This window comes from Aethalodelphis obliquidens, unplaced genomic scaffold (assembly GCF_003676395.1).
Source record: "Aethalodelphis obliquidens isolate GAN/ISIS:26980383/991018 unplaced genomic scaffold, ASM367639v1 scaffold5, whole genome shotgun sequence".
Taxonomy (NCBI): domain Eukaryota; kingdom Metazoa; phylum Chordata; class Mammalia; order Artiodactyla; family Delphinidae; genus Aethalodelphis; species Aethalodelphis obliquidens.
This window is the reverse complement of record NW_020837949.1, coordinates 70,745,029-70,772,532: the sequence shown is the minus strand read 5'-3', so window position 1 is coordinate 70,772,532 and position 27,504 is coordinate 70,745,029. Positions and strand designations below refer to the sequence as shown.

The 27,504-nt window shown below is 36.8% G+C and overlaps 1 protein-coding gene across 34 annotated transcripts in view; it reads right to left on the bottom strand.

Moving 5' to 3' along the window:
* The window catches only part of HDAC9 (histone deacetylase 9), a 581,092-nt gene that overhangs the window by 391,200 nt on the left and 162,388 nt on the right, over positions 1-27,504 (bottom strand). For 24 of the 34 annotated variants that reach the window (XM_027102636.1, XM_027102615.1, XM_027102623.1 and 21 more), the window contains 4 exons: positions 24,060-24,182; positions 21,045-21,255; positions 20,397-20,614; positions 893-3,523 (listed from right to left, as the gene is read on the bottom strand). In XM_027102636.1, coding sequence (XP_026958437.1) covers positions 3,209-3,523; positions 20,397-20,614; positions 21,045-21,255; positions 24,060-24,182 — 867 coding nt within the window. In that variant the 3' untranslated portion in view covers positions 893-3,208. Of the gene's footprint in view, positions 1-892; positions 3,524-20,396; positions 20,615-21,044; positions 21,256-24,059; positions 24,183-27,504 lie in introns of those variants that run through there. The other 10 variants (XM_027102607.1, XM_027102608.1, XM_027102611.1 and 7 more) reach the window with 2 other exon arrangements.

The window sequence follows — 27,504 nt, the reverse complement described above, 5'->3', positions numbered from 1 at the left end:
AATGTTCAGGAAATTATGACTAGCATCAATGGTATTTCCACAATTCTGACCAAATTATCTAGTTTACAGCACTATGGAATGATAATCCATTTCATAATACTCAATGATACTAGCTCCAGAATTAGAGTAGCTTTACCTCATGTGACACTATTGAAGTTTAAAGAGAATCAAAGAATATAAAACAAATATTTTTAACCTATTGAACCAAATACACAGTAACACATTATGAAGTACTGACTAGTAAGTTTTGCTTGCAACTGACCAGAAAAGGAAAAGGAACCCTTGGATGTATATGGTCCGGTTCCCTTCACTTGAGTCAGGCTCCTTATTCTTCACACTACTATTATAATAATTGTTTCCATATAAGGGGAGGTCATTTAATTACTCTTTTCTCTTTAAATTTATGTACTGTCACTTTATACTTGTAGGTCAGGTCCTTACTGTAATAGATATAACTATTATGATACACAGAAAATTATTCATTTTAATATTTTATTGAGTGCTTGACATATTCAAGGGATTATATTAACCTTTTTAAAAATAATTTTTTAAGTTGAGCAAAGTTAGGAACTGATATCTATTTATATAAAATTTTATATTTAGAAGTTGACATCAAAGATGATAACATACGAAAAAGGCCACGCGGGGAAAATAAAACTGCAACAAATTTTACATGTGTTTGCTATGTGACAATGGCTGATGTAAACAGGTTAAAGTCACTATTGCTGAATTTATTATTTTTAATGGCATTAGAAGTAACTGCTCGAAAGATCTTTATTTTCTTGTTTCAACAAAGAATGGCAATATATTTTGGTATATGAGACCTAGTGCATGAGCTTCAAATTCGATTAAATATATCAAGTTTACACAAAGCCATATGTATGAAAGGGGATCTTTTAAAAAAAACTTTATTTGAGAAAGGAAGAGACTTATAACAGAAGGCAAGAAGAGAAACATACAAACAATATATTTACAACACAAAACAAGAGATCACCTTCAAGGGTGTAAATTATAATAAATACAGTAGATTTTAAAAGAGACATTTATCAATTAGCTCTAAGATTATTTAAGTCCAGCTTTCCTTTTCACTGGTTCCAGGTAGTTTCTTGATTAAATTCAAAGACTATCAAATTCAAACAATTAACGTCCACCAACTGTACTGATGAAGCTCTCTCAAATGACATTATAAAAAATAGGGTTTTTTTTTTGTTTGTGATTACATATCTTTGCAGTAATATTATACAAAAGCCTGCTCAGCCACATGTTCCTCCCCAAATAAAATGTATTTTAAAAGATGCACTATCCCTTTTTTATGAGATTGAAAAAAGACTTTAAAGAAAATGTATATTTATGAGATGGGAAAAATAAACAATTTTATCTTAGGAATGTCATATTTTTAATGCAAAACAACTGACAAAAAGTCATTTTAATCTGAAGGAATATACTAACCAAAATATGTTGGTAGTAGGAAGTGTTGCCTATTACAGCTATTTGTCGAATTATCAGGACTTTCATTATATGGAAATGTTTTAAACTTTCTAACTTCTAGTTATGTTAATTTAATTTGAATGGAGACTTTTTAAAAAAGGATAATGTATCTTTAGCAGTAAGCTTTTTTAAGAAATATTTTAAAATGTCACAGCAAAATGTAAACAACACGTGCCAGTAACATACAGTTGTACAAGGTCTACATTTGGCAAAACTGCTATATCTCCTTTGAAACAGGATACTATACCTTAAAATGCCTTGGATTTAGAAATATAAATATTTTAATAGAAAAAAACCTCACAAAGATTCTAGGTCAATTTGGATTATCCATATTAAAGGGGTCTTAATACAACGAATCTTTAACTAGCTTAACAAAAGTAAACCTATAAAACAAGGTAAACATATCAAAAGGGAGTATGAAGGAAATGTTCCAGTGAAAAGCTTCCTTAACAATTTCCCTACTTGTGGTGTTATTTTCTTAGACAATAAATCAATTCATAGAGTGCCCTTTAAAAACAGAGAGAGTAAAACACTATCCTCCGTTTTTTTTTTTTTTCCCTACATTCCTCAGTACATGAATCACTTGGACTTCCTGTTTCCACAAGGCATTTCCTGTTCGGCCTCATAGAATCAGTTTTCTGTAGAACAGCAGGAACCTGACAAAGAACTGACTTAAATAAACAGTCTACTGTTGCCTTCAAAGTTGTTTGCATTTCATAACATCAAAGGACATAGTCCTTCTGAAGGTGCATTATGTACAAGTAGATTCTTCTGTTAAACCTAACTTTCCTAATTTTTTATTTGCCAAAATAGTATGGTATATGCCATGTCATTATGGAATTATATTAAAGAGATCCTAGTGACAATGATTATCAAACATGATACACCTTCTTCTTTTAAACACGATTTTGACTTCATATCAGATAATAATCACACCGTTACTATGTTTTCCACAACTGTAGATACAATACAGTATCTGATTGGACCATAATGCTGCACATTACTTCTTGCCAACATTTGCATCTGCTTCATTTGATCTTTTTCAATAAACAATGTCATCAAATAACACAGGATAAAAATGAAATGAGCAGTACTAGGTGAGACATAATGTAATATTTAAAATAGTGCTGTGCTGTACTTTGCATCTATATATTTAAAACCACCTCTATTCCTAAAATTTTCAGTTGCAATCTATACAATAACCTAGGACTACTGGCATAGTAACCAGAACATTTCACTTAACAAAAAAAGAGAGAGGAAGGAAGGGCTGACTACCTTTAACAGGGTTCAAGACTGTAGTATGATACATTATGTACAACAATGTGAAAATTGAATTCTGCATATCAAAAAAATCAAGAACTAATAGAATGTTTCATTGACCAGACTGGGAAACTATATCCAGCAGTCACTGATCTCAACAGATAAACTAAAAACAACAGTGATTTCGTTTTCCTTAGAAGTAACTGGTGGGGCAGGCTTTGGGATGAATTAAAACCCTATTACTTGGATACTGATGTAGTATAATTTTAGTGTAACAGGTATTTCCTTACCAGTAGAGTTTCAATGAAACCTTGATATCTATATAGAGATCAGTATATAGAAAGATCTATATATAGATATATCTGCATTAGAATCCTTAAACACTAAAGTCAAATCATTCAGAGATATAATAGGATAGGAAATTATATCCATTTACCAAAGCCTGCAATGCATTTCATATTCAGATAATGACTTTAATTACAAATCCTGGAGCTAAATCTTTGCCTATTACCTGTTGCATAAAAGCAGCCTGCTCCCCAGATTCCATTTCCTGGATCTGAGCATCTTCATCACTGTCCACTGGTTCCTCCTTGACCTTCACAGCCCCAACTTGTCCCAATGCGTCATCCACACAAGCACTGCTGTCACTCCTAGTGCTGTTGCCACTAGAGGGCGCTCTGTCTTCCTGCATCGCCTGGTCCCCCTGAAGCTCTTCCTCCGCTTCCTCGAGGTGACTGCCTGGTTGCTTCAGTTGTTCAATAGATTTCGAAAGCAGCTAGAAGAGAGTGTTCAGGGGTTCAAAATTCAATAGTTCTTGGTGGTAACAGAGCAGCAATAAACACTTTGATTTCTTATGACTCTACTTCAGTACACTCTGATGTCTAATCTCTGAACATTCCTTTCAGAATGAATTTGTATGCAACAAACTTCCTCAGTAGTACTAAATCTGAAGCAGTCCCATCAATTCCATATTGTATTGGTGTCCTAGACAGGGAATGAAGTCTTTAAGTGGTTTTTAAAACTACATCACTCTTTTGGAAAAAAGTAAATAATAAACTTTTTCTATGGAAACCACAAAACTTTCACAATCTCATTTTCCAACAAATGGCAACCACTGTAAAAGGCAGAAGCACAAATGCTAAGGGTTCTTCTTGCCTATTAATTTTCCTATACCTAAATGGTCAAATGATAAAAGATCTTCATATATACTTCTAAAACATGGATATACTGATTTTGAAATCCTGAACTTTAAAAAGATGTGGAATTAAAAAAAAATTGACAGCACTAAAAATGTTTTATAAACATATCCAAATGTAAATTAAATAACAGGAGAGAGACAAGGAATTCTTTTTAATTTGAAAATTATTATTTAGACCTTTTATTTTGTAAATTAAATCAGACTTAATCTTCAGAAGTGTATGAATTATCATTAAAAAAAATAATTGACAACACACCTATCTTAAACAATAGCAAAATGCCATAGTATAAAAGCTCAGTATATGGGGAAAAATTCTCAAGATGATTCCATCTCGTGTAGGCTTTTTGTTTTATTTGACAAGGACCCTACTGACTGATCATCTGCAGATCTTGAACTGCGTTTTCAAGAGTGGTTAGAATTTTCTGCTGAGTCAGTGCCCATGTAAGCAACACATCAATTATTATAATGAGCAGCACAGTTAGAATACCACCACAAAAATCATGAATACAGATTTTTCTGTGAAAAATTCAAATTTACCTCCCACTCACACCTAACTATGTTTTTAAAACTAAACACATACTGTAGAGTTAGAATACATAAGAACTCAAACTTTGCAGGGTGTCTCTAACCTCTCAGATCATTCCTCCAATGCCCTGCATACGCTGACAAAGCCTTTCAATTTCACTGTAGTAGAATTATCCTGGGAGTTTTCATTCATTTGTTCAGCAAATATTTACTGAGTGCCAACTATGTTCAAGACACCCTACTAGGCACTGGGAAAACAGCCACTGCCCTGCCCTCATGGAGCTTATAGTTTAGAGTGTTAGAAAGGCACCAAATAGATACATAAATTTGTTCTTCTTTTCAAGTGTGGTAAATGAAAAAAAACAGAAACACAGGGTGTTAAAAGAAAACAACACACTAGTTGGTATAGGAGGGGAAGTGTGGAGTAGGAAGGAAGGTTTCACTGAGGAAGGTCTATGTTTCGGCTGAGACATGAAAGATGAAGGATGGACAGAAGTCGTTGGGTGTGTGTAAGGAGTGGAAATCAGGAGCACTTCTGGCAGAAGGCACAGTGTGTGGACTGAAAGAGGAACTCCATGCGTTTGAGCCATTGAAAGGCCAGTGGGGTTTGAGCACAGGAAGACAGGGAGAGAAAGCTGGAAGACGATTTTGGAGAGGGTAGCACAGTTTATAATATATTTGGGTTGTGAATAAGCGTCTAGAGAAATAAAATATAACTTAGGATAAACCATATATAAGACCTAAACATCACTTATCCTAAACTAGACATGATCAAGCGAAGAGAATACATACCAATCAAAACTCATATCAAAATGAAGAAGGTAAACTTAAATATTAATTTCCTTCATGCCTACAATCTAACGTCTATTGTTCCTGGACAGTTAGTATAAGGAGAACATTCATCCCACCATGCTTTAAATGTTTTTAGGTACTTTTTAGGAAACTATCTGCAGGACTTTTGTACCAATCGTGAACACTTATCAGCTCTTCTTGTCTTAAATACATAATAACTTGAACACTGCTGAGATTTTGGAGGAAAGAGACAATGTAATATTCCTGGACTCTGACTACACAATTGTAAAATTCCATTTAATTGGCTAGGGAAAAAAAACATCAGAACAGAAACAGAAAACGAGCAGGGTTTTAATTGAAAAGCTCCAGTTTTAGCTGGGACACCAGAGATAAGAACATTCGGTGACAAACACCCACTCATTTTCTCAGAGAGAGAGAGAGAGACAGAGAGAGAGAGAGAGAAAGAAAGAGAGAGAGAGACAGAGAGGTCATCAGCCAGGCCTGCAACTTTGACCTCCATCACTAACCTAGGATGACATACAAGAGCAGGTTAGAGGATTTTGTGGGGAGAAGAGATTTACTTAGAAAAAGTACTAGTCAGGTGAAGGAGGCTGCAAGAGCCCCTCAGAAAGACTATCTGCCAGAAGACTGCTGCAATTCATCTTACGGATGGATGTACTGAGCTGTAGAAAGTCCCCCTCTTGCTACCAAAGCTTCGCTGGAAACATTCACGGGAGCTATAGCTCATCAGAGCTGATGGGCCAAGGATACCGGTGGGTCAGAGACGCCTCCACAAGGTGGTCAAACAATCCTGCCCATAAGAGCCTCTGTGAGGGCAAAAGAAAAAAAACTCTATGGGATGTGTGGCCACAGGACAGGAACTAAAGGCCATTCATGAAAGGTCAGCCAGAGAGCACATGACCAGTGTCCAGGAAATGCCACGTCAAAAGTTCCTGCTGGGCTTCCCTGGTGGCGCAGTGGTTGAGAGTCCGCCTGCCGATGCAGGGGACACGGGTTCGTACCCTGGTCCGGGAGAATCCCACTTGCCGCAGAGCGGCTGGGCCCGTGAGCCATGGCTGCTGAGCCTGCGCGTCCGGAGCCTGTGCCCCGCAACGGGAGAGGCCACAGCAGTGAGAGGCCCGCGTACAGCAAAAAAAAAAAAAAAAGTTCCTGCTTCCTGTGGGTGACTCTGCATCTTATCCGGCTTCTGGATGTTTGACTACAGGGAGTATTTAATAACCAAGAGGAAGTTACAGATGCCACCCGCTAAGTAAAAAGACGTTCCTGTTGCTATTTCTCTCCTCAGCTTCAGTTCCAGCGTGGCCTCTCACTGCCTTGACCTCCTAACCTCCAATGGTCTTGTCCTCCACCCTACCTCAGCTCCCAATGACCTGGTCTTTGTTGGTAACTGTACACTCTCCTAAACCTCAATTTCAAACATCATTTCTTTCTTCTGGCTCACCCTAAGAATATTCTGACCCCAATCATTCCTCACCGCTGGAGGGTCTTCCAAGCTCCCGAGCCTACCACATTCTCACTGCCCATCACCGCCACCACCCTCGTTCCCCGACTTCCTTCCTTGAGGGACTAGGTTCCATTCTCCATGGATAAAAATCACTCGCTTATTATCTTCAACTCCCCTGCCCTTTTCAATATGGATTTTACTGTATAAGTAAGACTTCTAACCTTGGTTAATACTAAATCCCTGCCAAACCCAAGCAGCTGAATAAGCTAGGAAACAAATAAACAAATTACAGTCATGCTGAGTGTTTTTCTTCAAATTTGTGATCGTAACCCTCAAACGGACCCTCAGTGCTGCCTGGAAATCCTAGTACATTTCTCTAGTTAATTTTCTCCCACTCTTTCAATGACTATTTCAAATTACTTCCTCTCTCCTCAAACCTCTAATATCCAGACCTCTTCCTCACTCCTGCTACCTTTGCTTCTTATTTCGGTGAGCAAATAGAAGCACCACCAGAGAAACTCAACATTCTTCTACCAAGCCTCCCCACTCACTCTTCCTCCTGTTACCGTGAAAGAAAGGTCTGCAGCCCTATCTTAGTCAACCCCTCAGCTTAATGCCCTGGGTCCTATCCATTCCTGCAGTTATCCACTCTGTCCTCGATCACTCATTTCCATTCTCTGCTGCAGTACTTTCACTTGGACACCTTCAGTCTTATCATCCATTTTAAATGAAACCTCCCTGGACCACCCCCACCCCCAAACCCATTATGTACCTTCCTTCACAGTAAAACTTCTTGAGTTATTTCTCTTCATTGTCTTCATTTCTCTTGTCTCATTCTCTTTAGAGTTCTCGCCAACTAGGCTTTCATCCACACTATTTGACTGAAATCTCTCTCGTTAAAGTCAATAATGACTGCATAAATACCAAATCCAGTGGCACTTGAAATAGGATATTAACAGGTGCAGTCAGGATGAAGCATTTTAGAAAAGAAAACATGACAAAATCATAGCATCTTTGAAAGTAAGAGATTGATATTACTAACAGTGGTGTAGTCAAAGACCAGACAAGATATATGTGAATTTACTGAAATATAATTTCCTACAGATAGCAAATACGTCAAAGAAAATCTTTAATACTGACAAAATGCTGAGTGGTTACAGAATAAATCACAGGTACATTTTAACAGAAAACCTTTAACAGAAAATCCGATCTGTTAATGTATTTCTGAGGTCACCGGAGTGCCCAGAAATCACATCATTTAGTCCATGAATCACATTTGGTATCTACCACCGCACTGACATAGCGACATACATGAAAGTGTGTATAACAATTTCCAGTGTACAACACAGAAACAATACTGTTTGTTCCGGTGCCTCTGGATTCATCTACGCTTCTGCTGGACTAAAGGAAACACGAGGGAGAAAAGTGCCAGAATGGATAATGCTATGATAACTGGACAAGAAGGCCAGACGGCAAAATGATCTCTTCCAAGGGCAGAACTCCTTACGGGTTTGTAAAAGAAATGCTTCTTGACACGAAACTGTGACTTATGAGTGGAGATCATACAGATATAAAATGTTGGAATTGGAAATTTTCTAATAACATTCTTCAAATCCTTATTTTATAGAGAAGGAATTTCATGCCCAAGTGAAAGCCGAGTCATCTACAGAGAAGAGAAGACACCTAGAACTTTTTATACCCTTCCACCCTGCATTCTCCTCTCAAACGGCTGTATTCCAATGACAACTGAATTCATATAAACAATTCCAATGTCTCCCCTGAGCTCCAAACTTGCATATTCAGCTGCTTACCTAACGTCATCGCTTAGATCTAAAATATCCAACAGGCATCAGAAACTTGAAGTAGCTCAAAGATAACCTTTATTCCCATTGCACCCAAATGTATTGATCACCTAATTTTTCTCATCTGAGTAAACAGCATTACCCAGTGGCACGAGTCTAAAATCTAGGATTTATCCTTGTTTCTCTCTCACTTGCCTTCATAAATATCTGAAAACTTAATTAGTGTTAGCAACAAAGCTTTGACACGTTTTTTTTCCCCCAGGTTATGAGGCGAATGCCAGTATCCACTTGAATAATAACTACTACTTTTTCACCATTTATGGAATAAAACATGCTCTTTGTGAAGTTTCAAAAAATACAAAAGAAATAAATGGGATCTCCTGGAGACCGGTTTGCAAAATATAAATGCACAGAGGGAGTTAACCTACACTTATTTTTTTTAGATATTTGACTCAAGCTGTTTTTATTTAAACAGTCAAATTTGCCGGAGTGGAAAAATCAGCCATAAACATCAAGAAGATCTGCAAACAAAAGTCACAGAAAACCTGCCTGCCAGTTTGACTTATTTCAGATTTTTAAAGTGAAGAGCTACTTGTTGTTATTTGTAAGTTTCTGACTATTTACTAGGAAATCCAGTGTTTGGACTATGTTGTCTTCTATGTGTTTTTGAACTACAAATGTGACCATTACAAAGAAGGTATGAGCAAACCCTTTTCTAATTTGTACTGTTGCTGAGCGGCCCCAGCTGCAGGGAGGAGCTGTCTGCTTACTCTCAGTGGGGTGGCAGGGTCTCTCTTTGGTTGAACATCTGGAGGTGATCCCCCAGCAAAGCCGAGCTGTTGCCTTGCTGGCTAGAAAACACAAGAAGAAACATCTGTGTGACAGATAAATGTGTAAGCCGGTGTGAGTCTCGGCTGAGGCCCCATCTGTAAAACACACTGTGTGTCATTCGTCTGACACCAGGTGAGTTACTTTGGTAGGGAACCCAGCTGAGATGAAGAAGATGATGGCTGAGCAGCTTCTTCTACTCCTTTTATCTGTGCTTTTCCTCATCTGTCAGCATGTCTCTGTATTCTCCATGCTACTGTACAGCAATTGTACCAAACACTAAGAATGCTGCAGGCGGTCCACCACCATTTGGGTTTGTAACACACACACTATACACACTTACACTGGAGAGTTTATAGACCAGATAGCATGATAATTTATCCAAACTGCTCACAGCTTCAAGTATTATAACTCGACGCTTGAATTCTTATCAATCCCTGCTAGGGTCATAACTATAGCAAGTCCACAATTTCAATGTTTGGACTTTGTTATATTATATGATGTTCAACATAATTCCACGTTGAACATCATATAATCTATTGGCAAATGGTGTAAAATTCATTAAATAATATTTAAAGGCTGTGCTGCTAATCTTTACACACTGACCCATTTAAGACCATCTCTGTATAAGTTACATTGTTTGATAAAATTCTAGAAACCAACATTTATATTTTTAACTCTAGCCACAGAAATCCTTCATGTCCCCACAAGTATCTTTAGATATGGAATATCAAACTAAGAACGGAGTATATAAGGAGTAAATCTGTTTCTGATAGACATCTGATTTTCTGAAATTGCCAACAAACCATTCAGCACAAGTGTTTGAATTAAACCATGCAAAATGACCTTCAACCCTATTCATCACTTTCTTATTTTGCCTCAGATTTTAAGACAGATTTTACTTGGGGAACGGCAATAGCATAAGTTTTTTTTTTTTCTTTTAAATAAATGTAAAATACTTCTTTTGGAAAATAAAACCCTTCCCTTAAGCTCCAAGGAAACTAGATTTAAAAATAATGATAAAATTCTGCCTCAATTCACAAATAGATTAGGTATGTACCAACTGTTCTCAAAAACAACCAGAGCTTGGAGGGCTTTCAAATCAAGAGGTCTACTTAGAGAAGAACTCCGACTCAAGCCAAAATACTACATGCCATTTTGCTTCTGTGCATTTTAGGGAAATAACCAGCAGAAGCAAAGTTAAATAACAAGAGAGAAAGATTTTCTAAGTACTGGTCCATTATTCACATAAGTTAAAGCTCTAAACTGAAAAACACCCTTTCTTGCCAATACTGAAGAGATATAAAATTAATCTAGGGATCAAATGAATTCTTAATAGAAATGCGTTTATTTTTATAATGCTAAATGACTATCCAAAACAATGCCAGCAATTAAAATATCCTTTCTTCGGCTCTCAAAACATCCTAATATTCCAATAACTCAATTATGTGTTCACTTCCAGAAAGGAGACTGAAAATTTCCTCCTCCCGGCTACTTAGAGAAAGTTACCCACTCTTTCATTCATTCAACAAATTTTTACTGAGCACTTGCTATAGGCCATGACCTGGGAAGAGAGCGGTCAATCAGGCAAGATTCTGTCTCTCAGGGGGAAATAAAAAATAAGTAACTGAAGATTGGAACTAAATGTGATAGGGAATAATGGGGGAAGGAGTGGGTGTCTGTGTCCAGTTTGGATGGGCAAGGAAGGCCGCTCTGAATAGCTGAGGTTTGAGCTGAGAGAGACTCCAATACCAAGGTCGAATCATAAGAACACCTGGAGGTCGAACATTCCACACAGAACTGTGACTCGCAGTTCATTCCAGGAGATGGAAGGAGACTCCTCACACACTGGAGAGAAGGCCAATGTGGTGGGAGCTCAGCGAGTTAGGGTAGGGAGTCGGAGATAAGGTCAGTGAGGGGGCAAGAGCCTGTGGGCCATGAAAAGATATTTGGATTTTATCCAACAAACAATAAGGAGCAACTGGGGAGTTTTTAGGAAGCCCTTGACATGATTTGATTTGCATTTGTAAATGATCTCTCTGGCTGCTACAGAAGATTGGATTTAGGTGGGGAAAAGTGGAAACAGGAAGACTGGCCTTTCAGAACATAAAATCCTCAGCAAGAGAGTGTAACAAGACTATTAGGGGCTTTTCTTAACTAGAACACAAATGAGCTATTTTTCCTTCTTTTAGAGCACTGTGTAATTTTATGTCCTTTTATATTACATAATAGGATTTTCCCCTGATAATCTCCTTCTTGATCTTCAGTTGACAGTGCATTTTCTTTTAAAGTTTTATTTTTTCCTTCTTTAAGGGTAATGAAGAGAGGCACAGTGAGGAAAGGCATGCTTATTTTCTTTGCTAACTCTTGGTGATTTTGGACTGTGTCTCAGAATAGACAAGATCTCAAAGCCAGGGAGCTCCTGATCACTTGACTCATAAACATCTCCCTTTCTCCCCTCAATCCCTTGCTTGGGTAAACTGGATAGCAGTGCAAGCGATACTTAAAAAAGACAACCAAGAGTAAACCCCAGACAATAATTGCCACATGGAAAAGTGGGCCCAGTGTAGCCAGACTTTTCAATTTTTCAGACAATGCCAGAAATCCAGATTTGTATTTGAAATGATTGACCCAAAACTTGAATGCTTTTTAAGACACCAGGCAGGCCAAAGACATCAGTTCAACGGAATGGATCCAGTCCATAGACTATCAGCTTGTGACCTCGGCAAAGAATCCCTTATGTCTCTTCTTGCTTGAACATTTTATGGTTTAAATCATTTAGGGCTGATGTCTGCATGCTCTTAAAATACACCATCCCTCATACTTGTGATTCGTTTTATGTTCCCTACATGGTCAAAAATTCAAGTACTTTGCCAGGGGTTGGAGGTAGGAGTATGGATTGACTACAAAAGAGCAACACAGGGGAATTTTGGAAGTTGAGGGAATTGTTCTATATCTTGATTGCAGTAATTATATGACGATATATATTTGTCAAAACTCATTCAACTGTGCAGCAAAAGGAATAAATTTTACAGTGTGTGAATTATACCTCAATAAAAAATTCAATAACTAACCATAATATTGTTCCAAAGAGAAAACAAGGTCAGCTTCATGATGAATACAAAGATGCAAGGAAGAGCTGGAACTAAATTTCGTGGTTTGGTTTACAACAAAGTAGCTTGATGCAATATTGAGGCAAGTGAAAAATGTGTGTCTTAGAAATATTCTACACTTCCAGAAAGCCATTTGCATTAACATAACTGGGAAGATATAACTCTTAGTGCTATATAAGAATATAAATACTGTGTTAAATGGAAGGATTTCTTACTATGTTTACAAAGCACTTTCAGTACATCCTCTCATGTAATTCTCACTATAAACCTCTAAAGTGTGCAGATTAGAGCATTAGTGGAAAAAGAGGTTTGACACTTTGGCCAAAATCGCAAAACAAATAAATAAGTGTGCAGGGCATCAGAAACTTCTCTTGGAAAGGCTACCCAGCATTCCAGATTTTGCAATTCACATGAACTATGCCTTCTGTAGAACTATCTTTGATTAAAATTATCTATTTGCAGGTCTATGAGCCATTCAAGGGGAAAAACATGCCTTCTCTGTCTTCACTTCCAGGACGCAGCAAAATAGTTCCTAATAAATCTTTGTGGAACACCAATTATTCCATGCCAGGAAATTATTTTTTAGAAGTGAGTTTTTATTGCTGGTTGATACAACTAAGTTGATAGCAAGAGAGTAACAGTATATTTAGGACATGGGAGCAGAGCCCTGGATGCAATTCTGCCTGAAGGAATGGGAATACTCCAGACTGTATGACATTTCAGGGTCACTATAATCCCTCAGTCTTCATAAATATTTAGAGAAAGAGCAGAAAGATACAGAGGAAAAAACCCCTAAAATCAGGAACTTATAAGCAACCAAAATCTGTAACAAAGAGACTGCTACACATCGGTGGTTTTCATGTCCACAAATCACTTAGTTATATTAAAAATTCCTTAGTAAGACTTAATTATTTCATTCTGTCAAATGAAACTATTTGTCAAGGTTGGGAAACAACCAAATTATTTAGCTTCCCTCTCCTTTTGAACTCCTGGAATCAACATCAGTCAAACCACTCACATGGCCTAATTCCCCAGATACTTTTCTTTCCCCTATTTTCTTACCTCATAGTCATGTCCAACTATTGTTTTTCTCATTCAATAAAAGCATCTCTGACTAGATTAACAGTGCAGAGTGAAAGGGAAAGGTCGAGGTCCTTCCCTTGGTCTTCAAGTTATGAAAGCAGCCCTGGGAACGTTTATGAATGTTACACATTAATCCACTGAAATGGTCATTTAGTTTCTTTTCCAAACACAGGATTTCATCACATCTAATAATAAAGCAACAAGCCATTTTCTGTATATTATAAACCATCAACTTGTAATTATATAGTGAAATGCTTCTATATGAATTCTCTATGATGTTTTAAGCCGGTATTGCAGCATGAGTAGTTTTTTTTTTTTTTTTGAAGCCCAATACATACCTACAAGGATCTATTTACATTGGGCTAATCATGTCGAAATAGCATCTATTTAAGGGTAAAGTCAAAGTTTCTTTTATAAACCTCTATAGATAGACAAATAATCTAGGAGGCTTTTTACTGTTATAAAATTAAGACTGCCTTTCAATGCCTGCTAAAGTTTTTGGACATACTATCCATCTAATGGGCAAAATGTAATCCTAAATTGGTGATTAAAGACTCTGCATGGAAACAAGCTGTCAAATGGATAGAGAGAAATTAAACCTGACAACAGTAATGCCTACTTTCCTAAATGAAAGCCCAGTTCAAGTTTCTACTCATCCATTTTTCAAAACTTAAAACAAGGCATTTTCCAAACCACCCATAGATGAGATGCCAACATTTGCATTTCACTTGAACTTGATGAAGTCAGTTGACTTTCAGCTTCAGGCTTGCTCAGTACTCCTGTGAGAAGATGTTTGCCCAGTCTAAAAAATATGGCAATGTTACAACACAGAAGAAAGGAATGAAGTGTAGCCTGGCTGTAGTTGGCTCTGTACTGCATTCACACTGCATTGCTGGAAAGTCAACAGGATATCTGAAAGTCCCACCATCGGGTCCATATAAAAAGACATCCAAATGAATAACTGGATGGAGGGCAATGAGTGGAGAACTGGGAAGCAAGGTCAGCAAATGGGATTTCTCCTTCCTGGCAAATCCAAACAAATACCTAAAAAGTAAGATAACCCTCCTTTTTTTTGTTTGTTTGCCTCGTTTTTTTATTGTAAGTTTCCTACTTTTTGTCTCCTGCTTAGTGATAAAAGCAACATTGAAATCATAAGCCTAAGTTTACGTTAAGGACAGGTTTTTGTGTCATACAACCTATGCTGGAATCCCAGCTCTGTCAACTACTAACCTAGCCACCTCAGTCAGCTTACTTAAGCCCTTTTAAATTAACTTTCTTGATAGTAAAAAAAAAAATTGTGCTTATAGTTTGAGGAGATGATACACATAAGAATGCTAGCATGGTGTTCCAGCTCCTAGAAGATCCTACACATAAAAGAGAGCTGGCATCATTTAAATGATCCTATCCCTAAGGTCCCTATGGGAAAGGTTCTGGAAAGATCCATGTTGTATAAAAGATGAGGAGGAAAAGATACATTAGGAGAAATAGGTGTAGCAAAAAAGCAGAAATCGGTACCTGGTCCTTACCTAATTATCCTTAAAATATTAATCTTCTTACAAGTAAGGCATGGATAGAAATACCCTTATTAAAATAAACTAATATGAAGTGTGACTTCAAAATATATAAACTCTTGGGATTGTAACTGTCTGTATAATTGTTGTTCAAATTAATTTCCTTGGGAAAATATACACTTTGCTTAATAGTGCACAAAACAGTTATATTTTAGCGCTGCCTTCAGGGATACTTTATAAGGAAAAATACACACACACACACACACACACACACACACACACACACACACAACCATGCTATGTTTGCATGTGACCACAGGCATGAAAGAATATTCTCCCCTGAGTTGCTCTGGATGGATTGTTGGGGACAAGGAGTGGGTATGAATCATGAGGGGTTATGGAGAAAATTTAACATCTATGTTAGAAAATTGTGTCAAGAAAAGGAATACAACAGATCCTGTTCAAATAAAGGGTCAAATTCTCTTCCAAAACTGATGAAAGCTCCCCATTAGCTCTGTGCCAGCATTTGAGCTTAACTATATTCATGCCTTGCTCGTCAGACATAAAATCTACCTGTTTTAATAAGGGCAATGTAGGACATCTGCCCACCCTCCCCTTCACTGCTCTTGTCTTAGATATATTTTTATTATGATAAAATAGCACTCATGTCAAAATGCCTAAGTATCATAGTAATAAATATATAATAAATACTTATATCTAGAGTGAACCTTGACACGTATAAGATATCATCTCATGATTTATGTGGGTTTTTTTTTAAGTGTTGGCTGATATCCAGTCATAGGAATGCATAAGGTATTTATCACAGAGCATTTTACAAAGAAAGAAAGAGAGGGAGAGAGGGAGGGAGAGAAACAGAGAAAGAGGCAGGGAAGGAAAGAGAGAGAGACAGAGAAAGAAAGAGAGAGAGAAGGGAGAGGAAAAGATGTAAAAAGGACAAGATAATCCTGAGAAGAACTAAACAAGTCTCAAAATCTTGTTTCCTCAAAGGAAACAATTTCCTTCCTCATGTCCCCTATCCTAATACTTAAAACATTGTATTGTATTACTGTTTACTGGAATATTTCAGTCCCCTGCTCCCCATATGGTAAGCTCCATGAGGATAATGAATGTTGTTTTCTTAGTGCCTAAAATAGTGTCTGGTACCAAGTAAGAATTCAGTAATGATTTGCTAAATGGATACTTGCATAGATTATTTATAAATAAGCATTGAATGAAGAAATAATTTTAAAATTTCTTCTCATATGGATTTGATGGAATGAATATGAAAAATATAGGTATTAGAAAAGTTATTAAAATTCTAGTTAAAACAGAAACAATTAGGCATCAACCAATGCTATTCTATTAATACTATAACTGAGAAATAATTCAAAGAATAATGTTGTCATTTGGAAGGGGGCAGAGATCTATGTCAAATTATCTCACAACAAAAATGCCTGAATATACTTTGGAAAATTTCTGTATATCATTCAGAGAGTGATGTGACTAGAGATCTACCCTTCTGGTAATTAGGCAGTGGTCAGATACTCCTTCAAAAATCATAAAAACGTCCAAGTAACTGTGGTATTTTGTTTTCATCATAGTTTTTACCAGATAATCTGTGGCAATATTTAAACTTGAAAACGGTTCAGAAGAAAATTATCAATACCCTCCTATATTTTTGTTTGCTATTTTGTATTTACAAGGAAAATTCTGTTTTAGAAACCATTTTTTTCTAATAAAAAAATCAAAAGATACTGGCAAAAGCAACAGTTTTCTTTTGAAATCCTCATATTAAAAAACTCTTGTTTTTTTTGAAACATAAAGGTACTATATATTAGTAATAGAAATTGTTTAAATGCATCTCTGAATTTTGTAAATGTCTCAAAAAAAAATCAAAGAACAAATGTTGTAAGCCGTGATTTTCTTATGGTTAAGCTTCTCAAAACTCTTCCAGTGAAAACAGAATATACAAACTGATAAGCAGAGACAAATCATTCTGACATTTTTCATTCATTTTTCAGGCTTGCCCCATTATTTACTGGTAGATACAGCAATACAAATGCTACATAAACCCATTCCTGGGGTATTTCTGCTAAGCTATTAAGCACTTACAACATAATTACATGAGGCTTAACATCTTACCACACACAAATTTCCCATGTAAATGTCATTAAAGTATCAGGTAACAGGTAGGTAAATTGTTTAGTATGATTAATAACATTTACATTGTATAGTTATAACAAGCATGAATGACCGCTTTCATAAATGCAGTCAAATAATAGCAAGATATGAGAAAGTTTTTTAAATTTAATAAGCCAATCTTTGTATAAACTGTTCTGAAAAGTACAGCTTTGCTTCTAATTCTTCTAAAGATTTTTAGCAATTCAAATAAATCATTAAAAATTTCATACCAGGAAGCCCAATCATATTTAATATGATGTAAGTTTAGAGATAAACCTACTTATTTTTTCTTTCTTCTCACTCCATTTTTCCTCAAAATTCCTAAATTCCTCAAAAAAGAACCATAAAGAAAAGCTGAGGGAATAAAAGGAAAAGACATTTTAAAATATGTCATCTGCACACCTATTCTTCATGTGTGCCTATATTTCCTGCTGGAATAAGTATCTCAAGAGTAAGAACCATGCTTTTATGATGCCAACTATTTGGCTCCAATTTGAATGGATTCAGTAAAGGTTCTTCCATGATAATAGGAAAAAAATGACATATATTAAAGTTTCTGTGGTTATTTCTCATTAATGGTTATTCTAAATGGTTAGAGTACACATAAATGTATTATTATATAAAACTTGTTATCTTTTGGCATCTAAGTTTGGCCTTCTCCTAATGTGAACTAAATGTTTTCATTACCTCATGGGGGAGGGTGAACAGTAGCAATTCATTTATTAATGGTTCTATTGTGAATACCATGGAACAGGATGGAGTTCAAGATTTATTTAATAAGATTCTTCTCTATTTCCTTAGACAACTGAGGGCAAGTGAAATATTTTCAAATCTGGAGAATACCCAGTGTGCATATGCCATCTTGATTAAACATATGGAATATATACATGGAGAAAAGCCAAGTAGAGACCTGCTTGAGTAATCTAAACACCCAAGTTGAGAGAGGTTAATATATAAAGATCAGCTTTGTACTTTGAAGTTTTCTGGGCTTCATTTTGCCTAATTAAGACAAGATTTAATAATCAAACCACTGTACAAACATGTACCTAAACGTATAGGTTTGTTTCTAATTTTGGGAAGAATTCTTAACAGATTCCAAGGAATCAGCTCCACATGGGAGAAGGTCTCTGATAAAGATTTGCTTTTCTCATTGCTAAAATGCAAATGCCTGCTTTCCATCTTAGTTTCTTCCATGTGACTGAGGTTAGCATCTGTCTGTCAAAATCTCCACTGTGATACTAATATACAAAGATTCTGATATTAACAAACCATCTGAATGTGAAGCAGTGGCAACTCTAGGTCATAAAAAATGTATTCCAAAGTATTCTTAAAGGTATTCATAGAAATCATCTGTAGATGATGATTTCAAAGGGACCAATTTACCTGTAATAGAATATGCACATCCACATATTTCTAGGAAATCGAACCGAGTAGCAGAAAGTATACTTACAATCCAATACTACTTTTCTAAATGAACTTAATTCCAGATCAAAATATTGTGAGGTGAAAAGTAGAATTCCCAGTCTTTCCTCTCACACTGGACAATGTTTCAAGAATACCTGGTAGTTTTAAGTAGTGCTAAGATACCACAAAACAAACAAACCAACATAACTCTACCATAAGATAGTAAACATGCAGAATAACATTCAAGGCAAGGAGTATTATATGCCATTATACAAGAAGGAAGTTGGTTCTCCTCTGACAAGACTGTTTGTACCCAAAACAATCTGATAAATTTAGAGAAATGCTGTAGCAATAAAACAGGCATTAACGTGACGATATAGAAAGAGTCTGAAATATAGTGAAATACAATCTGCAGTACAGCAAACGATAACAGGAGAGGCAGATGGCACAGCCAACCACCCTGAACCCCGATATACACACATACACGTCATCTTTGAATGCTGCAAAGGGTTGGACTGGGAGAATTTGTGTTCAGTATTGTGGTCTTCAGCCCATGCTCCCTTCATGGCTCTGCCTTGTTAAGATGGAGGCCAGGGCTTCCCTGGTGGCGCAGTGGTTGAGAGTCCGCCTGCCAATGCAGGGGACACGGGTTCGTGCCCCGGTCTGGGAAGATCCCACATGCCACGGAGCGGCTGGGCCCGTGAGCCATGGCCGCTGAGCCTGCGTGTCCGGAGCCTGTGCTCCATAAGATGGAGGCCAAAGAGGAGAGAAAATCTCTAATCCCACCTGCAATAAGGTGAGCACATGATAAACACCCCCTTCTCTTGCTATTAGAAAGATGATTAGACCTTCTCCCATGAGATTTTGTTTTGTTTATATCGCAATACAATAAAGCATTTAAATACTATTTCAATTTTTAGCTATCCATTTATCAGTAAACAGGAGATTGTTTCTCAATATAATGTCTCTACAAGATATCTGGAGGTGATATAGTAACAAAAGATAATAGAAAGAATTTTGATATTCAGGACCTTTCACTCTCCAGAAATGAGAGGATTCTACTTTGTAAGGCTACCATAGCAGAGAGTAGTGGCAAAACTGTACAGACCAGTTTTGCTTACAAGTTCATTGAAAATGCTTTGCTGGCCCGCCTGATACCATTATTTTAGAATGACTGTGGTTGCCTCAGCAGGAGGGCTCCTGAGGATGTGCTGTGATTCAGGCATTTGCTGTCCATTTCAGCCACAATAAGGCTGCCAGAAAGAAACTACCACAAGTTTCTGAGAAACCGCTTCAACACTGACTGGAATAAAGTAGGGCATATTAAAAAATAAATATAACATGCATACATAGAAGTTGCTGAGAAATACCTAACTGGCCGACCTTGGCATAGCTGCTAGCACCTGTGCAAACTTCAACTCTGCCTCACACCTTTACTACAATAACAAAAAATGGGGCTCTGCACACATGTTCCTGTATGTGCTTCTGTATTAACATAGGTACCCAATCATAAGAGACTTTCTAATCTAGGACCTCAATTTTGCTACAAATGTCCTACACATGTAGTGATGGAGAAAACAGTGATAATGTGATGGTGCCCTTGAGCCCTGACAGCACGGCCAGGAGGGCAGTCTCCGTTTGGCTGTGATGGATACCAACACTCTCTCTTGTATGCACACATCAGTGAAGAAAACCCCAATTTCCACACCAGTGGTTATGGCATGTTGACGTGGCTTGGGGACTTACCTTGTTCATGTGGATCTGCTGCTGGTATTGCTTCTGCTTCTCCAAGAATTGCTGGTGTTGCTGCTGAATGACCAGCTGAGCCAATGTGCTCTGAGGCAAAGGTGCAGACTGGGTTCGATTCAAGGGTCTGTGACGGGGTAATTTGTGGGTACCTCTAATGCCAGGTGAAATTCTCTCTTTCGTTGCCAAAGGAGACTGAGGATGTAAGGGAACTCCACCTGAAAAAAATATATACGTACATGTATATATGTACACACACACAGACACATACACAATTTAGGAAAGAAGCTACAGAAAATAGCTATGGGATACGTTTTACGAAAAGTAGTATACTACCGGGCAAATATCAGAAGGCTAGGTTGGGTGGGGTGAAGGCAAAAGTGCCAAAGCATTGGGCAGATATGCAACTGATCAATGACTCACCAATAGTCCACTCTGGTATGTATGAAGGTTAAATAAGGTGAGTTTTTTTTTCATGGATCTAGAGGAATAAATAAAGACAACAGTCTTTCCACAGTAGTAGGTATCAGGGAGACCTATGTATGACACTGAATCTTTACTAGGTCTTGAGTTAAAGAGACATTACATTGAATTGCTGATAAAATGAAAGCCCTAAAATAACCTGCAAATGGTGCCGTTATGAATTACCAGCCACAAGAAGCTTTTGCTGTCGCATCTGTTCTTTCAATAATAAATGCTGCAGGAGAGCTTGGTGGCTGCTGTTGGGCTTTCCCTCCAAAGTGACATGGGGATGGCTTGAAGATGCCGGGATGCTGCCCCCATACTGCCCAGGCAGAGGAACGCCTTGCCTGAGTGTCTGGGTCTCACACTTCTGTTTTTCTTTGAGCGAATTTGAAGCCTGTGTCAAGAAATAATACTGATGTTAATCCACTTTCACCATATGGGTCATTAGGTCTGTAAATCATTAGATTAGTTTCTTATTCCATAATTCCCACCCCCTCTAACCCCCGACCAAGAAGCCCTACCTTATCCAATGGCTGAGTAGGGAAAATGGATAACACCATGTCTTGTGAACTAAGTGAACTAACAAAGGAGAAACAAAAATAGAGCTGAAGCACTGGAGACAATTTAGTATTGGGTATCATTACACGGAACCCAAAATAAAACGTTTTTTAACATTAAAAATCATGCTAATTTCAGGCTTAATAACTGGGACAGTTATTTCTAAAATAGTTTAATACACTGCTGTAGTAAAAGGTATATTAGAAAAGTAAAATTTATTCAAATCGCTGAGCTAATGGCTATACAATAGGGATTAAGAAGCTAGAGATAAAAAGATCCGTAATTTTGGAGCTTCAAGCAGAAGGAACCAATCACCCTTTCTCTATACGTCCTCTAATACGTTCACAGAGTGTGGGTTTCCAGTATTTAATTTTTAAAATAAAATTCTTGAGATAAGTCAATGAAAGGTTATATAAAATATGCAGGAATTTGATTTAAACATGTATTTTATATTAATTCATAACAGAGTCCCAAATCTTTAAATATTGAAAATGACACTCCAGATACTTTTGTTTAATAAAATAAACTACAAGTGAAATTAGATATCAAATAAAAATGCTATTAAGAACTTGAAATATATGATAACACAATAATAAGGCAATAATATTTATATCATCAACAGTAATAATGAATTCTCCTATTCAAAGAACTTAATGAATGGTGGTCATTTTGGTATTACAAAAGCAGAGGTCTAATACCTCAAAATTATGTGGCATGTTTCTTTTCAAAACTCATGTTTCATCTTTCAAAATTGCTGTGTACCAGGGAAGCAAAGCAATTTTCAGTGACGGAGAAATTGAAGGACAAAGAGGTAAATGGTTTGTCTTAGTCACACAGCGAGTCAATGCAATGTTTAATCTAGAAGTGATTCCTTCTCCTGGCCTCTTTTCCTTAAAATTTACCACTACTCAGTGGGGAACTAGAATATTAGAGATCCCTTTGCCAAAGCAATGCTAAGCTTGAAAAATTAATTGTGATGGCCTCATCCACACCAAAATGGAAGCAAAGAAAAATGAAACTTCAATCCAAACCACACTGGTTTATTCATCCAAAGGTACCAAATTGTATCACCATTGAAACATTAAATGGTCTGGTTTTTAGTACTTGGTCCTTTGGGAAAAAATTCTCCCCGACCACATTAAAAGTGGTGCATGTTTGTGTTAGCTGGTAGGAGTGACTTAGAACATGCAAAAAAAAGAGTAGGAAAAAAAAAGCCTATTCACGTGTCATAAGTTTATGTGCTAGCATTTGCTTATCATCAGAAGAGATAGGAAAAAACAGGAACAGAAGAAAATAATTTTTAGTAAGTGAAGATTTGAAAATATCATCCATAAATATGTATGTTTTATTTCATCCCTAATTTCTTTCTTCTTTTCAGTAGAGCCAACTGTTTACAAATGCTTCATGTGGAATTTCAGGGGCATAGCTGAATTCAGTGTTTTTAAGCCTGTCTTCTTTAATCTCCAAATATAAAACAACATCCAAATTTTGCTTTCTCCTCACTGGTATAAGATTACTATATCACATAAGATAACATTCTACTCTATTAAAAATACCAAATACAATAAGGTACCTCTTAGATTGGTTTTATAATATGTATTGAACACAATCATAAAATGTATCATTTAAAAATGTCACCTGTAGGTGTGCTTGTGCATAAACTAGTAGCATACCATAGATAGGGTTCCTATTTTGAAAATCAATTAGTCACAAAATGGTCAACTCTTTATGATTTCTTAATGTTAGCATACTTTAAAAGATGTGAATTTGACAAGATGGACTCAGTGGAAGACCTGCATCTAAAAATTGGCAAAATTGGTGCCAAGGGCTGGAACAAATTTCTCTTTAAACCAAATGTATCATATGACCTCTGCATAAGTACAATTTAATTTACTAACTTTTCACAGATAAATTAGTCTAGGTAAAGTTTACAAATCTTTTACAGTGACTGAAATTTATATTATTTTAGGGAATATGCATAAAATAATTATTGCTGTCTTCTGTTAGTAGGACAATTACCTCCAAAAGATCCTATTTCAGTTGTCAGGACTTTTAAAGTAATTGATTCACTTTGAATCTCCAGGCAAGAGTTTAATATTGTTCTTAGAGAGGTTTTCCAGATATGTATTCTTCAGTACCAGAGTCAGTAACCTAAATTCTCAAAATAAAGTCATTCACAAAATAAATTCTTTAAACATATGCTGCTGCGCTTCAGATGCTGCACCTCTCAGCAATGGCCTGAGTTGAGGTTCATGTCTGCTACTTGCTGGGTCTGTGATCTTGGGCTTTTATGCATTCCAAGTCTCAGCTGCTTCTTCTGTAAAAATGTGTCCTGTAATCTCTGTTTCATAGGATGGTTGGGTGGAGCTACCAAAATAATATACCTGGAGAGTGCTTTCTTTTTTAAAAGCTATAAAGCATTATACAAATGTTAGTTATTATTTTTATATATTATATGAACCAGCATGATTCTTTAATGTGAAATTAAACTGAACATCTTGGAACAACTCAGCAAACAGTGAAGGAGAAGTAGACTACCAAGTTTCCCTGAAGTCTAAACATACAAGAAAAGAACGAGAATTTCCCTATGAAAATATCCCTTGGGCTGGTTTAGGCTGTTGCAGGGTAATAATGACTTACATTCAGCTGGGCTGGCACTGCTGGAAGTCCCAGGGTAATGTTGGGCAAAGAGGGAGAGGTATAAAGACTGAGCAGGTTCATGGAATCTTCGTGAATTAGAATGCGTTGCTGTGAAACCATTTTCTGGTTAAAAAAAAAAAAAAAAAAGTGAAAGGGAACTCTCAAAATATTACACAATATCACATATTTTACTGTAGCGTTCTCATTTCAGAAAACAGATTTTATATTATCATAATCTGTCAAAACATTTAAATATTTTAATTAAGAACTTATAAGTATTTTATGACTTCTGTATCCAAAAATGTTATATGTAATAAATTAAAAATTTCTTCATCAGTTGTAACTATAAAATCTGAAGAGCAAGCTTCTATGTTCATGTAGAAAAAATTCATTTTTAAAATTCTACCTTTATGGAATATAATCAGTGTGTTTGTCATCAATTGGTAAAGTACAACAATTAAATTGAGTAATTCTTATGAGTACAGATTTTTGTATTAATGCATGAAGAATATGTATGTAACGTTGCTATAATCATTATCCTCATATGGAATAAACATCATTTTGCTGATGGGAAAACTCACACAAGAAAATCTTAAATATCACCATACAGGACTTCTATAACAATTAATTATATCTTTTTTTAAATATAAAATTTGTGAAAAGACAACTCTGTATGGTGTTTTTTAAATCATACATATTCAGAAACTAAAGTAAATGTTAAAATGTTGTGAGTTCCCTGGGCCACAACAGTCTTCACTTACACTGAAATACCCTGAAAATTTTGGCATCAGAGTCCTTTTTACAACAAATAAACCTTTTTTTTAATCCAATACTAAGAGTCATGTTTTCCCACATGTGGCCTAATATAGTTGCTTGAATTACATTTTCTGTTTAACTCTTGCTTCCCTCCCAGAACTCTTATACAATAAGAGTTACAAAGGTCTTATTAGACTAAGGAACTCTGGCCTGATATGGTCCCCAAGGGAACAACATCCCTGAAAAAGAATACTCCATGTAACAGTATGACACAGTGACTGCTTTCTTCCCAAACAAAAAGCATATGGGACTCCAATAATAGACCACCTCCAAGAGGGATATTGCACACACGGGCTTTGACTAAAGTAAATATAATAACTTGTCAAGTATGTTTGGGGGAGCGGTAGATTTTCCCCTGGACAAACCTGGGATATCAATTAACTGGGGAAAATATCATGTGCTAATACAATGCAACCTCAGAATGTCACTGAAGAGTGATGCGCCACCAAAACACAGGATGTTATTCCAAAACATCACCTCAATCATACGTTTGTTTGGAGATGAGTCGTAGCCTTAACATAAGAGCAGAAAGCTAAAGGTGGACTTTTCTCATTGCAACTTGAAATTCCAAACCAACTCAGAGTTTGTTTTTTTCTCAGAAGAACAAGCCAGATATTTGTACATGGAAAGCAAGAAGTATATTGAAATTTTTAACATTACATTGAGTATATATGAAACCCTTTACAAAATTAAAGTTGTCAAAAACCCATGAAGACTACTGGAAAAGATTTTATCATCAGAATGTACGAGACTGCAATTTTATTTAAGGAGTATCAACAACAGCTGCATATTTGCTCTAATTTAAAAAGACAAGTTATTTTGCTTATACTGATATGTTTTTACCATGATTTTTAAATACAGAATATATACCTGAACAAGAACAAAAGAACGTATGAGGAAGTAAAAATATTTAAACTAGCTTATTGGCAGTAAGCAGCCATTTATAATAAAAGGATATTTCATCTGCTTCTCTGTATTTATGGAAGAGAAATAAATGTGGAAAAATAATTACTTTAAATCATGTACAATATTCATTCAAGGTTGTATCTGCTTCCCACAGCACGGAGACTTGACAGGCACTGTGGGAATGACACCAAAAGTTACCCCAACCTCACAAAAGAGGTTATCTTTGTTTTCCAGTCAGAACTTGGGCGATCTCCTCCTACCCCATCGTAGGAAGCTAAACCTATACTAAAGTGAAAAAAAGGTTTCTTCTCAGGTGTAATAATTGCAGTAGCACACTGGCTGCTCACAGGGGCTTTGACAAAAGTGAAGGGACTTGGGAATGTTCTTACTATGGGACTTTAGGCCCCTGTAGCTTCAGAGCAAAATTGAGTGGTGCCATTTCCTAGGATAGCACTGACCATGTGCCAAGCCCTATGCCAGGGAGTTTTGGGACATTAACCTAATTCCTAGTTCCTAATTCCAGGCACTCTCCAGCAATCTTATGCTCTTGTTATGGATGAAGGAACTGAGTGATTTCCCTCATTCTGGTTCCCCGTGGGATCAGCAATAAAACTTTTAAACCGATCAAGGCTGGATGATTTGTTGTCAGGTACTGCTGCAGAAGCTACACACCACTCTGCAGCCATTACCGAAGGATAAGGGAACCATAAAAAAGCATGGAGAAGGAGGAAGCTTGAGAGAAAAACAGGAAGCACAATCAGGCCCTGGGGCTTATGGAAAAGAATAAAAGTGTACAACTGGGAGCCAGCTAGTCTGGCGTGAGAAGAAATCAAAAGCCCTGGTGGCTTTATAGACGTGAGGATCTTCAAGTCATGGAGACAATTCCTGAGGAAGTAAGGAAAGTCCAAAGTCCCCCAAGTTGGGGGGTATAGTTGGTTCTTCCCACAGAGGCTAACTGGTATATATCATATCACGGAACTTCAGAGATTTGGACATAATTTATTTCCTTCAATTTACAGATAAGGAAATAAGCACAACATTTACATAAACTTCCAATGGATAAAATCACAAATGACTTAGCTGAAATAATGTTTTTCTCAAATTATCTCCTTTAAATATAACTTTCCTCAATTTGACTTTTTTTTTTTAATTTATTTATTTGGTTTGCATTGGGTCTTAGTTGTGGCAGGTGGGCTGCTTAGTTGCAGGCCGCTGGCTCCTTAGTTGTGGCATGCGAACTCTTAGTTGTGGCATGCATGTGGGGTCTAGTTCCTGGACCAGGGATCGAACCCAGGCCCCCTGCATTGGGAGCGTGGAGTCCTAACCACTGGGCCAGTAGGGAAGTCTCCTCAATTTGACTTCTTGATAGAAGCAGGCTACCTGTTCCAGGTTAATGTTTCTTAATAAGAAACCGGAGCTATATGGTACACTGCTAAAAGGGTGCAGACACACTTGAAAGTCAGATGAACAGATGGTGAGAGGGACCATTTCACTGAGACAGTGAAGGATCCTGACCAGCATTCTTGCAAGGCTGGAAGGTTACCCCACCTTAGCACTGTGGTAAGCTTACAAGTATTTCCACACAAGGCCAGGATTTTTCCAGGAAGCAGTTTTGAAACCAATGCAGCCCTTAAATCAATGCTGTGCTAAGATGCCAATGTTTCATACCTTAGAACATGTGGAAGATGGTTTTAATCTAAAAATTTTTCAGAACCAGAAATGA